Source organism: Neovison vison, chromosome 7, assembly GCF_020171115.1.
Source record: "Neovison vison isolate M4711 chromosome 7, ASM_NN_V1, whole genome shotgun sequence".
NCBI lineage: Eukaryota > Metazoa > Chordata > Mammalia > Carnivora > Mustelidae > Neogale > Neogale vison.
In genome coordinates this window covers 37,576,759-37,590,941 of record NC_058097.1, presented here as the reverse complement: position 1 = coordinate 37,590,941, position 14,183 = coordinate 37,576,759, and the positions used below count along the sequence as shown (strand labels likewise).

The 14,183-nt window shown below is 56.4% G+C and overlaps 1 protein-coding gene across 1 annotated transcript; it reads right to left on the bottom strand.

Annotated features, from left to right (window-relative positions):
• Positions 1–2,073: 2,073 nt before the first annotated feature.
• On the bottom strand, positions 2,074–10,824 carry PLEKHF1 (pleckstrin homology and FYVE domain containing 1). Its single transcript, XM_044256231.1, has 2 exons — positions 10,710–10,824; positions 2,074–3,707 (listed from the first exon to the last, which is right to left on the bottom strand). Exon 2 carries the CDS (start codon positions 3,688–3,690, stop codon positions 2,845–2,847), a length of 846 nt encoding a protein of 281 aa, XP_044112166.1. The 5' UTR covers positions 3,691–3,707; positions 10,710–10,824; the 3' UTR covers positions 2,074–2,844.
• Between the last annotated feature and the right edge of the window lie 3,359 nt (positions 10,825–14,183).

The following is a 14,183-nucleotide window of genomic DNA, read 5'->3' as shown; positions in this document are numbered from 1 at the left end:
GCCCGTGGCATTTACCTTGCTTCCTGGTGCACCCTCTGCTGTAATCCAGAACAGGGGACGGACCAGGCCTTTAGGAGGAGATGGTGACAGCCCGGGCTTGCCGTCTACCACCCACCACCGCAGGCAGATGTGGCCTCAGCGGAGCCTGGTTCCCCTCTCAGGGATCCTAGGAGTCTGGGGTGGCTGACCAGATGCTCTCTCTGCCTCAGCCACCTGTACACAGCTGTCAGGCAAGCTCTGGAAAGCAAAGAGCAGATTTGCTGCCTTATGGCAGGTTCCAGTGGCTCCCGGCTTATCAGAGCTGGCCCCACCACCTGTGTGGCCTCAGTGCAGCCATAGTGCTCTGGAACAGCTCCTCTCCTCAGGGCCTTTGTACTTGCCATTCCCTCCTTCTGGAATGCCACCTCTCCAGGTGGCACTGCTCACTCCTTCTCACCATTTGAGGGGAGCTTACCTCTGTGGGGTGCTTCTGTCCACCTGCCCACCACATCATGCCTCAGTCCCTGTCCCCATCACAGCATACATGGGGACTGACACCACCTGCTCCTGTTACTTGTCTCCTCGGCCAGAGGAAAAACCTTAAGAGTGGGGATCTTGTGTGTCTCACCATGGCTTGTTCCCAGCACCTGGCATGGCCCAGAGGCCCCCTCAAAGCTTGTTGGCCATTCAAGCCCTTGAGTCCTTGCAGGCCCCAATAGGTGGGGGCTACTAGGGAAGCAGGAGTAAGGGCCCTGGGCTGAGGGCCGAGCCAGCAGCTGCCCAGCCCTGGTGAGGAGGGCATGTCTCTTGGCCACCTGTCCTGCACGCATAGGGTCTTGTCTGTGCCCCTGTGGCAGGTCCCCGAAGAGAAGGCTGGCGACACCCAGCTGTAGGCAGTCCTCCTTCCTCTTCACAGGAATGCTGCCTGGTGCTTCTACTCCCCCCTTTACCCAGCAAGAGCGGCTCGAGGAGAGTGGGGCTGTGACCAGGAGGCCAGTGGTTGGAGCTGGGCACCTACCCTGGGGTGAAGGGATGGGGCTGCCAGGCCTAGCTGTGAGAGGGTATGTGATCTGTCTTCAGGAAGTTGCCCCTTATCCCGTCACCTGTCCTACCCTGAGCCCGCTGGCCGGGCGGAACCGGCCTGGACCTGTTTGTGCGGCTCAGGGAGGCCAAGGGCTTGAAAACCAGCAAGTTGTTCTTGGACACACCTCTGACTCTTCCCCCGCCCGCTCCTGCCCATGCAAGAAGGCCACAGGCAGGCCCGGGTGCTGGCACTTTACCGCTTCTACCCTCCCTCACAGGGGTGGCTCTCCGTCCACAACGGGCTGGGAGCCAGCGACCCGCTGAGTCAGACGTGGTGCTCTAGCCAGACCCTCTGGTTCTGTCCGCACAGGAGGACTTGAGAACTAGCCAGAGGGGGATTCTTCCCCCGGGGCCTGGAGCCCTGACGAAGGGGTTTTAAGCACGGGGCCATGTGGGCTGGGAGAGGCTTTCCTGGTCCCAGAGTCACTACTTCTAGCTGACAGTGACTTCCCCCTCCGCAGCGGGCTCTGGCCAAGTTCAGCCCGGCAACAAGGAGATGAGAGCAGGAGCCAATCAGGAGACCGTGTCGCCAGCTGCGGGCCAGCCCTCAGGAGCCTGGCATTGAAGCTCCAGCCTCGACACACTCACTCTGAGCAAGGCCAGTCACTGCACGGGGGGGGGGGGGGGGGGGCGGGGGGGGGGCTTCCCCAGTCAGCGGCACCCTCCCCAGGGGCAGGCCAGGCAGGAGGCTGCCTGGGACAGCTTTATGCCAGGAAGGCCCAGGCAGAGCTGACGAGTGGCTCTGGGTTTGTGCTCTGTGCCTCTGTTCAGATGATTCACACCTAGGGGACAGGGCTCCAGGCACTGGGCCATGGGCAGAGCCTCCAGGGTGATGGGGCCATGTTCTCAGGAAGCAGCCCAGGTGTGGCCTGAATGTCCCAACCCACTGCGCTGCCAGTGTTCCCAGGACACCATGGGGGACAGTTGTGGACATCTGCCACCTCACATGGTTTCAACCCCTAATGAGCCGTGTCTGAAGCAAGACACTCCTGAACTTTTTGACCACATGAGTGAATAAACGTTCTTTTTATTGTTAAGTCAGTCTGGGTGGGGTTTCTTTCACTGGCAGTGAAGGGTTCTAACAGAAATCACCGCTTTCCTCAGCCATAGAGAGATGAGGGCTGGAGTGAGGGGCATCAGACACCTAGACACCTGGAGAGAAGGGAGATGGGGCCAGAGGCCCGGGCACATGCCTGGGACCCTCAGGGAGCCATGCGGCAGTCCCACGCCTGGTGGGCACCCACAGCATGGCAGTCTGTCTGGCTCAAGGTGAGCCCACATGCCTGGCCTGAGAAGGCCCAGCTAGCCAGGCAAGGTGCGTGGGCAGACCTTGTTTCCAGCCCTCCCAGTCTTCCCTGGGGGGTGTGCTTTTCTGTGGGGCAGGTGCTGGGGTGCATGGCCTCAGGGGACCTCATTCCAGTCCTATCTTCCCTCTGGTCCTCTGAAAGGTGCCTCGGGTTGTCTAGCTCAAGGGATCATCTGGGACTACAGCTCCTAGGGCTGAGAAAAGGCACTATTTGTTCCTAAGAGGCCAAAGTGTTTTGGGTTTGCTAGGTGGACGGAGAATTACCTGAAGTGGAAAAGAAGGATGCCAACGTCCAGCACAAAGGCACTAGGATCCAGAGAGAAAGAGCCATTCCCACTGCACCTGCCACCTGTGGGGGCAGGGTCCTGGGGGCCGGGGGGCAGCCTGGGACCTCTGCCCTCGCCTGGGCCTGGGTCATGGAGTCTGCCTGGATGCAGAAGGGCCTGGGAGCCCCTCCGTCATGGCCGCAGACACGGTCAGCTGTGGAAGGCTGACCAGGAGACGCCCGAGGCGTAAAACTCCACGCGGCTGGGCCAGTCGCCGTCCCCACTGCCCTCCTTGTCCTCGTCAGAGTCCTCCTCGTCCCCGCTGGACGCCCCGGTGCCGGCCCCGGAGAGGTAGGATGGCTGCCCGGGGGACCCCACGCCCGGCTCCTCCTCCTCCTCCTCCTCCCTCCGCTTGCAGGCGGCCAGCTCGCGGTAGCACAGGCTGCAGACGCGCAGGGGCTTGGGCGACAGGCGCGGCAGGAGGAAGCGCTCCCGCGAGCACTCGGCACACACCACGAAGCCGCACTTGCGGCAGTGGTGGCGCCGCGTGAGGGCGGAGAAGCGCGTCTGCGTGCAGCGCATGCAGATGTCCGTGGCCTTGTCGGGGATCCAGGGCGCCGCGTGCTCCGTGCTGGGCGGGCGGCCCGTGGCTCGCAGCTGCCGCCGCACGCACTCCTCGATGTGGCTGATCCACTCCTGGCGTTCCGTGGCGGAGGCGGCCGATACCACGAAGGACTTCCTGGCCGTCTTGATCATCCAACGGTTCTTGGCCCGCGGTGTCTCGGGCAGCGGCTCGAGGGTCACCTCCTCCAGCGGGATGACGTGCTGGCTGCGGTACTTGCGCTTGGGGAGCACCACGCTGCCATACACCAGGATGTCGTTGAACAGGAAGAAGATGCGCGGCTTGGCCTTCTTGCGGCACTCCTTGGTGAGCACGCCCTCGCCCAGCAGCACCCGGCCCGGCAGGGCCAGCGGCTGCCCCGACGCCCCGAAGCAGCTCTCCACCGCCGCGATGCGCTGGCTGTTGATCTCCGTGTTGGCCAGGGAATCCACCATCTTCTCTGGCCGCCGGGCTGCGGGAGGGGCGGCGGGTGAGGGAGGCGGCAGCTGGCGGGGGTGGGGGGCCGCGGGGTAGGGGTGGGAACCACACGGCTCTCCCCAGCTCACTGACCATCCCCACCCCCAGCCATTACCCAACTGGAACCCACAGGGCCCAGACGGCCAGCCAACCACAGGCCTGCTGCCCCAGTAGCCAGAGCCAGCTCTTCCACAAGGAGCTGCTGAGAGGTGAAGGAGGAGTCCCCAGTCGGGGGCGGGCAGGTGGCAGTCAGTCAGGGATGGGGGTACAGCAGCGAAGAGAAGAGCAGTGACTAATCCAGGCCACGGCTGTGGTGGTGGGGGGTCAACTTCTTGGGAGCCAGAGGAGAAGAGTCCCTACTGGCGTCTACCCAAGGGGCAAGGATACTGAACCCCAACCCCTGCCCAACACCAGAGACCTGGCACTTGGGCCTGTCCCAGGTGGAAGGGCGCAGGGGCGTGTACCAGGACAGCAAGTGCCAGGGACCTGCGCCCCTAACCCACCATGGCCTCTGCCATCCAAGCCAAACCATCACAGACCTGCACCCACTCCCTCAGACTCTGGCTCAGTGGGCACCACTTCCCCTGTCACAGGTACCATGTGCTGGCTGCCTCCTCCATGTCAAGCATGATTCTCTTATTTAGTCCCCACACCAACCCGAGGAGGCAGAATCTCCCACTGACGGAGGGGGGAAACTGAGGCTCTGTGAGTAAGTAGGAGGCCCAGAGCTTGTTCCCCCGGGGTGGGGGGTGGACAGTGCCTTCCTCTGTGGAGTGTGGGGTCCTCTCTGTCCTCCTCTGCCAAGCATGAAATGTCAGTAGCCCAGATCTCATCCAGGCGCTCCCTTGTTCTGTTCACACACCCTCCCTTTGACCTTCGGGACTCGAAGCTTTGAAGACCACCCACATCCCACTGACTCCCCAGATCAAGCCTCCAGCTGTGGCTTCTCTGCTGCACTGTTAAGCCTGGATATCCACCTGCCCACATGATTTCCCACCTGCTCATCTAAGAAGGTTCTCAAATTCAACATGCCCAACATAAACCCAGCTTTTCCCTCCAGTTCCTCTTTTCCATAAGCAGAACCACTGTTCACCCATCTGTTAAGCCCCAAATCAAGGACTCATCCTCCTCTTTCCTGTACCCTAAAGAGTCACCTCATGAATAAACTCCACCATTTTTCTCTCTCAAACTGGCCAGAGTTTGTTTGCCTACTTCTCACCACACAGCTACATGACTGAATCAACAGCAAGGCGCCATGAGGTCTTGCCTGAAATAGGCTGTCCCTGGGCTCTCGGCTCTCATCTCCCTTCAGAAAGGGTCTCTGACAACCCCATCTCAAGTACAGGGTTGGCAAACTATGGCCTGAGGGTCAAATCTGGCCCACAGCCAGTTTTTGTAAATAAAGTTTTATTGGAACACAGCCACACTTGTTCATTTAAAATTGTCTGTGGCTGTTTTCATGCTGCAATGGCAGAGATGACTCATGGTGACAGACACCGTAGGCTATTATAAAGCCTGAAATATTTACTACCTGACCCTTTACAGATAAAGTTTTTACTGCCAGTTTCTCTAAGACATTACCCTATTTTGTTTTTTCTTCCAGGACTTACCAGGACCTAATATTTTCTTATTTATCATTTGCTTACATGTTTTCTATTTCCCTCACCGGGTTGTAAGCATGAGAACAGGAGCCTTTTCTTGTTCACTACAGTATCCCCGGTGCTTGAAACAGTGCCGAGCACACAGCAGGTGTTTTGTAAGTTGCTGGTGAATGAAGGAGCCTTTCCAAAGCTCCCCGAGGGTCTGCCATGCGTGAGTCAGCCTTACTTCTGAGGAAAAAGCTGGTTGAGAGCTGACCTCACCGCCACCACCATGTGCATAATAAGTGTGCCCAGGCACACACAGCATGACCCTGGCTGAGCTGATCACGCACGTGGTATTTCTGGGTCACCACACTGCAGTTCTAGAAGTCAGACCACGTATGGGAAACGAGAGTGGGGCCCAGTGCGGAGGCTGAATGCATTGCACAAGAGGGGTGCTCGGCCCCCTGAGTCACATACTGCTTGCCCCCTTCAGACCATAAGGGCATCCTGAGAAGTGCGGCCCACACCACCTTATGTAAGAACCACTATTTTTAGGTTGCTAATCTTGGTTTTGTGTTGCAAATCTCGCTGATTGTTGGTGACAGCCCTGGGCTGTCCTGCTAGGACGGATCAGTGGGTCCCTGTTGTGGACAATCTGGCAAAATTCCAGAGGCCACCCCCCCGCCCCGGGCTGGGCTGAGGGCTGGGATGGGCTGGCTGAGGGCTCCACTGGAGGAGCTAGGAGCGCAGCCGAGGGAGATCCCCAAGGGCCGTGAGTTCATGACCTGCTGCGGAACAACAGAGATGCCTAGCAGTGGGGGAAGGGTTCCACAGTTGGACCACTCACACGCGGGAAGAGTGCCAGCAGCTATGATGACACCCAATCCACGCGGGTCAATGTGGAGTGACCACAGACATCAAACACTGAGTGGAGAGAGCAGCCTGCCAAACGGTATGTGACAACTCATATGCAGACATTACACAACGTTGCAGAAGTGTTCAAGACACTAGATCCACGAACGAAGATGGAGAGGATGGAGCTTCACGCTCACGAGGGTGGCTAACTGTCAAAATAAATAAGTAAATAAATAAATAAATAAAACCCTAAAACCCCCAGGTAATAACAAGGGTTGGGAAGGACACGGAGAAGTTGAACCCCTGGTGCGCTGTGGCGGGGGGAGGGATGTAAACTGTGTCGTGCTATGGAAAAGAATAGGGAAGCTCCTTGAGAGATCAAACACAGAAATACCAGCTGACCCAGTAATTCCATTCCTGGGTGTCTCCCCACAAGACGGGAAGCAGGGTCTCAAAGTGGTACCGTACGCCCACGTTCACGGCGGCGTCATTCACAGCAGCCGAGAGGTGGAAGGAACCTGCATGTCCATCGATGGCTGAAAGACTGGACAAAATGTGCCACAGAAGGTACTTCAGCCGTAAAAGGAAGGAAATTCTGACCCCTGCTACCACGTGGATGAATCCCGAGGACATTTATGCTCTGTGAAATAAGTCGGTCACCAAACGACAAGTCCTCGACCGGTTCTACTCCCATGCGGCATTGCAAGTAGTCAAATGCACGGAGACAGAAAGTGGCCCAGGCTGGGGGGCGGCAGGAGGAAGAAGAGCTGTTATTTAATGGGTAGAGAGTTTCAGTTCTGCAAGATGAAAAGAATTCTGGAGATGCTTCACAGCAATGGAAATATACTTAATACCACTGAACTGTACACTTAAAAAGGGTTAAGACAGGTTAAAATCAAATGATGGACCCAAACCAAAGAAAGTGGCCTGGAGAAGGGGCACCTGGATGTAACCAGCAATGGCGGGGAGAGGGGGAATCAAGCAGGACTTCACCTTTATAATATTCTTTCTTTCATTTAAAAAAAAAAAAAGGCAGCAACAAAGTGATAAAACACAATACTGGTCAATTCCAGGAAGTGGGAACATAGGCCTCTTTTTCTTTCTCTCTGTCTAAATGTAAGGTCCTCAAAAAGACAAGCCACAGGACAGAGTCTGCACCCAGAGCCCTCCTGGCTGGGAGCTCCACGCTGCGGGGCTCACGACGGGTCATCTGGTGGGGCTTCCCCTGACCGCCCAGGGACACAGGCAACGCTGGGGGGAGGGAGCCTTGAGAAAGGATGCCACTTGTTCCCTTCAAGCTCACCTATGTGTCACCCAGTCTTGTGGCCACAGACCAAGGCTTACTTAACACATTTGGCAGCTGGGACAGACAGACAGACAATGTGCTGAGACAGCAGCCAGCAGACGGCCCCCATCCGGTCCTGGGGGTTTGGTGAGCTTGAGAGGCCAGCTTGCCCAGGTCCCCCTCTGACCCAATGCCACCCAGGGGGGCAGCCTGCAAGAAGTGAAAAGCGAGGGGCGCCTGGGTGGCTCAGTGGGTTAAAGCCTCTGCCTTCGGCTCGGGTCATGATTCCAGGGTCCTGGGATCGAGCCCCATATCGGGCTCTCTGCTTGGCAGGGAGCCTGCTTCCTCCCCCCTCTCTCTCTGCCTGCCTCTCTGCCTACTTGTGATCTATGTCTGTCAAATAAATAAATAAAATCTTTTTTAAAAAAAAAATAAGTGAAAAGCGGCACCCAGGGAGGGGAGAGGTTTAGGCAAGGGAGAGCCTACAACCCTGTCTCCTTAGGACAGGGGAGGAGAGAGCTGACCCACACCTCCTGGGGCCGACCTGCCTCAGGACAGGCTCTGGCTTTGGGATACTGCGTGTGTTGCCTCTGGGCAGGGCACCCAGCACGCAGGGTGCTGACAGAGAGTGGATACTTCTGAAGGGTGAGTGTCTGGCAGTGGGGCAATGAACAGAGTTGCTTTCGGGGGGAGGGTTTGGGAGGCTGCTAGGCTCCTGGGCTGGCCCTCCTGAACACAAGTGATCCCACCACCTGAGTGGGCTAAAGGTACGTGGTGAGCATGGGGATCTGGGGAGCCAGGATGCGACAGTTGCTTGATGGCCAGGGTTCTGTGCATGAGGGCCGAGGTGTCACATGTGATCTACACCAGGGCTGGCCAGTCCACGTCAAGTTCCAATTCATTGGAACGCCATGTCAGAGACTGGCTTACAAAGCTGAAAACATTTACCATTTGGCCCCTTATAGGAAAAATGTGCAGAACCTCATCTATGCCTGATCTGTACCACCCCATGCAGTCAGATGTGTAACACACCTACTCCAGGGACACACCTGACATAGGGCTGTGTCCTGAGTGAACTTGTTCTCTTGTCTCCTCCACTCAGAAACAGTTTGTGTGATTTAAGAGAGATGTCTGGGATCCCACCTTGGGAACTCTGGAAAGCAGGTGGGACCCAGCTCTCCTGTGAAAGCTATAGTTGGGGATATCAGAAAGGGAGGTATCGGGCCAAGATCACAGAGGTGGGGAGTCAGGATGCTGGTCCCTCTGGCTTCTACTGACTGGGGCCAGGCTGATTCATCGCCGCCCCTCCTTCCCTCTAGCCCCAACGAGGTCCACTGTGCTCCCAGGCCTTCTGGATTTCACCTTCCAAATGTGTACTGTAAGTCCTACTGTGCTTGGCATCAGGTAACAGCAAAGAAGTAGGAACCAGGCCCTTGAGTAACAGACTCCCGAGTGGGACAGTCAGACTAGTACGTAAGTCAACAAGGTAATGTCTACTCGTGCGCGTGATAACTGCCATGAAGCAAAAAGCTGATCTGACCGGCAGAGCTGGGGTGGGGGTGGGGGTCAGGCAAGATCTGGTGAGGAAGTAACCTTGAGAGCCAGTCATGCAAAGGCTGGAGGAAAGAATGTTCTGGGCCTTGGGAACAGCTCAAGAATCTGATCCATGGAGACCACGGAGGAAGGAGTGAGGGTAAGAGTTAAGGTCAAAGGGGCCAGCACAGCCAGTCTTCAAGGTCCACAGGCCGAGATTTTTCTCCAAGTACACTGAGGAGAGTGACATGATCCAGGTCCCTTCCTTCCAGAGGGGCTGCCCCTCAGCCATGTCTAACCCTGTGCTTCCTGGAGGCCCTTCTCCATGAAAAAAAAAAAAATAGTAATAAGGAAAATAAACCAAAGGTGCTATTAACTAGGAGCTTACAGCTCACCAGTTACAGCAGTAAGCACATTATAAGTATTCTCTCACTTAATCCTCAAGAAAGCCCCATGCGGGAAAGTACTACCCCCATCATCAAAATTACTACCCAAGGGACCAGCAGAGTAATGCAGGAGCCCAGCTCCAAGAAGGCTGTTCTTGCCAAAGACAGAATCAGAAATCCTCAAGTTCAAAGGGCAGGGTCCCTCTCTAAATGCCTGATCCCCTGCCCCACCCCCAACCCCATCCAACTCAAGGATTCCTTGGGGGGTGGCCAGGGCAGGTCCCTTAGCTCAGCTGGGCTGCCTCCCCTCCTGTTTTGGCAGCCCTGAGGGCTGTCGTGTGCAGGGACACAGGCCAATGTCAGAGTCATCTCTCAGCCTGCACAGACCCCAGTGGAAATTATGTGCCCAGGAACAGCCCAGTACTAAGTGGAAACTGTGCGCAGAATGACCCCAGCAATGATCCTACCCTCCTTGCAGGCTTCTGACCCTCTGGGGTGAGATAAGAACTTTGTTCAAATTGCAAACCAGTATTTTCCTTGAACTGTGGAGATGGAGGCTCAGAGTGCCTCCGAACTTTGGAAATTTCTGGAACCTTCGGAATCTTCCTGTTCTCCCCATGTAAAGGAGGCTGAAGACAACTCTTAAACTGAAGACACTCCTCCTTAACCCCTCAGTGTTCAGGGAGAGAGAAAGGAAAGTAGAGTCCAGCTGATTCCAGGCTGGGAAAGAACAACCATCTCTATGGGCCTGCCTTAGTGCCATTTCCTTAGGCAACTTTAACCAAAATCACAAACTCCAATGCTTTGGGGGCCAGGCTGTTCCACAGTGAGAGAGGACAGAGAGGACCAAGGCCGCCCAGAAAGCACTGTCACCCTCCCCCCCACCTTCCAGGTCCACTGGGGCAGCTGACTCTGCTCACTTGTGCAGACCCTCAAAAACTGGGACCAAGATGTGAGGTCCTGATGGCGGCCTCAGGGCAGGCCTCTCCGGAAGGGTGTGCGGAGATCCCTGCCGCCCCAGGGGGCAGCACCGCGGGTGCCTCCGAACCTCTTCTGCTCCCAGGTCTCGCATCCCCCCGCAGGACATGGCTTAGACCCCAGAGCTTCTTTATCTGTGCTCACCCGCTCTCTCTGGAGCTCCTGCAGCCTCCACCTTGCCTCCTGCACTCCCAACCAGCAGTAAGCGCCCTTCCCCGCGCCTCCGCTCTGGGTCAGAGTCCGAGGTGGCTCCTGCTGCTGTGTGCCTCTCCCTCCCGAGCCCGGAGCCAACTCGACAGGGCGGCCAGGACACTTTGGAAGCGGTGGGCAGGCAACCCGCCCTCCCCGCGCGTCCCTGCCGGGTCCGAGGACCTTACCTTCTCCGCCGGGTCCCTGCGCGTCTGCACCCCGCCGGCACCCGCTCCGCGAGCCCCCTTTCGTCGTAGCGTTCCGCTCCGGGTCCCCGCCCCGCCGCGAAGCGGACTCCGCCGCTGTCCCACTCTCTCCGGACACGCCCCTCGCGTAGGATCCACCAATCAGAGCCCCGGAGCCCGGGCCGGGGCGGAGCCTGGGCTCCCCACTCTCCCGGCAGGAGTTCCCGGGAAGAGAGCAGAGCACAGGCGGTTAGAGTGGGCTGGCAGTAAGTGGCCACCGCTGGCCGAACCTAGGCCAAGGTACCTTTCGGGATCTCCCGGGGCTGGTTCTCCAGTCGGACTCCCCCAGCCACTGCCCAGTTTCTTGTGGCGCTCGCCACAGCTCCGCACCCTTCGTGCTCGAACCTCCCTGGAAACCATCCTTGCTGGACTTCTAAGGGAGGCCTTGGAATTACTGTGCTTTGTGCTGCCTCTGGCGAGCTGCTCCCTGACACGGTCATCCCCTCTCCGCAACCGAAAAACTAACAATCATAAACTTAAAAATCAGCAAAACTTAATGCTTTTTATATTTTAAACTTCTTATAGAGGAAGCCTGCAAACCTACATTGAAGGAGAGCCCAGTTCAGTGGACTGCATGCCCTCCAGCATTCCCAGCACCTGACGCTGCTGCCCCACCCGGACCCTCCCCTGCCTCTTGGGACACAGGAATGAAATTCCAGGCCTCACCACACCAGGAGGCCTGTCCCAGCCTCCTTCTGGTCCCCTCCCAGCACCTCATCTCACACTGGCTTCTTCTGTTCCTCAAACCCCCAAGGTTGTTCTCACCTCTGGGCCTTTGCACGTCCCTTGCCTCCAGCTCTTCCCATGGCTGCATTTTTGGCATTCAAGCCTCAGCTCAAACTGCCATCTCCTCAGTCTTCCCTGACCACCCAAAGCAGCTCCCCGCCTCCACCCTCAACTACCTCACCCAGTTGTATTATTTTGTAAAGTATTTCTACAGCCTGAAGTCATCTTATTCAGTGACTTGTTTACGTGTTCTTGGCTTGTCTCCCTCACCTAGGCAGTGAGCCCCACCGACTGGACTATATTGATCTTGTTCCTTTATCTCCAGTGCCCAGAACTGAGTTGAGCACTTAGTAGAAATGCGGTCATTGTCTGTCCCACAGATGCAGTTTGTCTTGCCAAATAGGGCAGACACTGGGCACTTTGGAGAGGAGCCAGCTCTGGCCGGCGCAGTGTCTGCTGGCCAGGACCACGACCAGAGACAGCAGCAGGAGCAAGAGCTGATCCCACCTGGAGGCTGCAGCAAGGAACTCTGAGCTGAACAGGGGTGATCTGCCCTCCTGGGTGGTGCAGGCAGGACCTGTGAGTTGGGAGCTGGCCTCTCCCAGCACAGGACATGGGCTAAGAAGGGAAGGGGATGAGAAAAGGGAGGAGAAGGGAGGGAGAGGCCCGCAGAAAGAAGAGGGGTGGAGGTGGTGGACCAGTGAGCGGGCCACCAGTTGTGGCCTTGGAGAGCCCCCCTCCACCACCTTCAGCTGTTAGCTCCGCAGCAGCACAGACAGTGCTTACTGAGCTTATGGCCTCAGAGAAGTAAACACGTATAAAATGCATTGTCAACCTTCATATTGCGAGCTTTCACATAAAATTCAGGATTTTCACCTTCTCGTAAATCAGAGGATTTGAAACATGGTCCCCCATCTGCTCGTGGAACTGTCCCCGTCAGACTGGGCACATGACCCCATTCACCACAGTCCCACCTCACTCTGTGGCTTCCCTCTTGCCTCACATTACCTGTTTATGTGCTTTCAGTCGACTAAGCAGGTGCACTGAGCAGTCCAGGCCTCTGCACCACCGGAGGAGAAGGACACCAGGCCCAACCATCTCGTAGGCTGACGTAGAACCAGGAAGGTCAGTTGGGGCACTGAGACACCGGGAAATGCCACCCCCAGTGTACATCCTGCTTGTTGCTGGGCTGGAGGGGAACACTGTGCTGAGCCTTCAAGGCCATGTTCCATGACTGCTTCAGGACCAGGCCCCCCCACCTCCCTAGCAAGAGGGGCTTCATGGGGAAGGTAGGCCCTGCCTGGGGTCATGGAAGGGAACCAGAAAATCTTTGAGGGCAGGGCCATCCAGTTAGAGACAGCACCCTGCCACCTATCACAGCACCTGGCACGCAGCAGGTGTCAGAAAGGGAGGCCTCTCTACGGTTCTGGGAAACTGTAGGGAGGAGGCTCATCTATTGGTCTGGAGGTGGGAGACCCCAACTAGCCTTGTCTCACTGCCAGTCCAGGACCCACTGGGACCTCAGTCTCCTCCTCTGTCCCTGGTTCCAGGCCTGACATTCTGTGTCTCCGGGTGGAGCCCTGGGAAATCCCTTGGAGGCAGCAGAGAATCTACTTTTTTAGCCATCCACCCCTTCCCAGCAGGGACCAGCTGTGGGTGGAGAAGACCTGGGCGGAGGGCCTGCTCCTCCAAATAAGAGGAAAAACTCGTGACTCAGGGAAAGGCAGAAGTTGACTCAGCCAAGCCACAAGCTGTGGAAAAAATGAGCGCTCTCCGAGGCTTTTGTGTGTGTGTTTTTGTTTTGTTTTGTTTTGTTTTCCTCCTGGGGTAAGAAACCCTTTCTGAGGGAAATCTGGATTCCAGAGTTCTGGAACCAGGCTTTCAGGAAACTGCCAAGGCTCACAATTTTCAGGTTAGGAGTTCTGGCAATCAGCTTGGTGGACAATGCCAGAAATTTATATTGAATCTTTTTCTTAAGTTTTGTCTAAGTGCCTAGTACTGTGAGCTAAATATTTCATATTATCTTATGTCTCCTCAGCCTAGACCTGTCATTCTCTGCATTGGGCTTGAGAAAGTGAGGCAGACACAAAGTATTTAGGGCGAAGGATCTGGACCAGCACAAATGTTGCAGCAAGAGGAAGGGAAAACACATGGGGCAAAGTAGAAACAGGTGCTGACGTCAGGTCAGGGGTCAGGAGAATTTCTATAAAGGGTCAAATAATCAACAGTTCAGTGTCTGTGTGCCCAGACCCCTGGCAACAATGCAGCTCCGCTGTTGCACCGAGAACAGCCCTAGATGGGCGCCTGCCCGTGAGCGAGCTTCACTCAGCGACGCTGATGTCTGACTGTCTGATCAGGTTCATGTGTTATGAAACTTCATTCTCATTTTCACTTTTTCCCCAGGCACTTAAAAATATAAAAGCCATTGTTAGCTCACGGGTCATGCAAAAACAGGCTGGAGGCAGGAGTATGCTGCCCCCTGACTTACAGATGTCCGTCATTGTTCCTTTGAAAATATTCAAAGAGAAAGTTGGGCAAACAAGTAAAGAAAAAAAAAGAAAGAAAGAAAGAAAGAAACAGTGGTTGTCCTACTTCTCACGGCCAGGTCATGAACTCGACTTCAAGTTGGCTCACTTCCGGCGATTCTGCACGCTGCTTGCTTTATCAGTGACACACCTGAGGCTGAGTCCG

Bases quoted from the DNA above. Each gene is read 5' to 3' on its own strand.
- PLEKHF1 (XM_044256231.1), bottom strand. From the start codon at position 3,690: ATGGTGGATTCCCTGGCCAACACGGAGATCAACAGCCAGCGCATCGCG.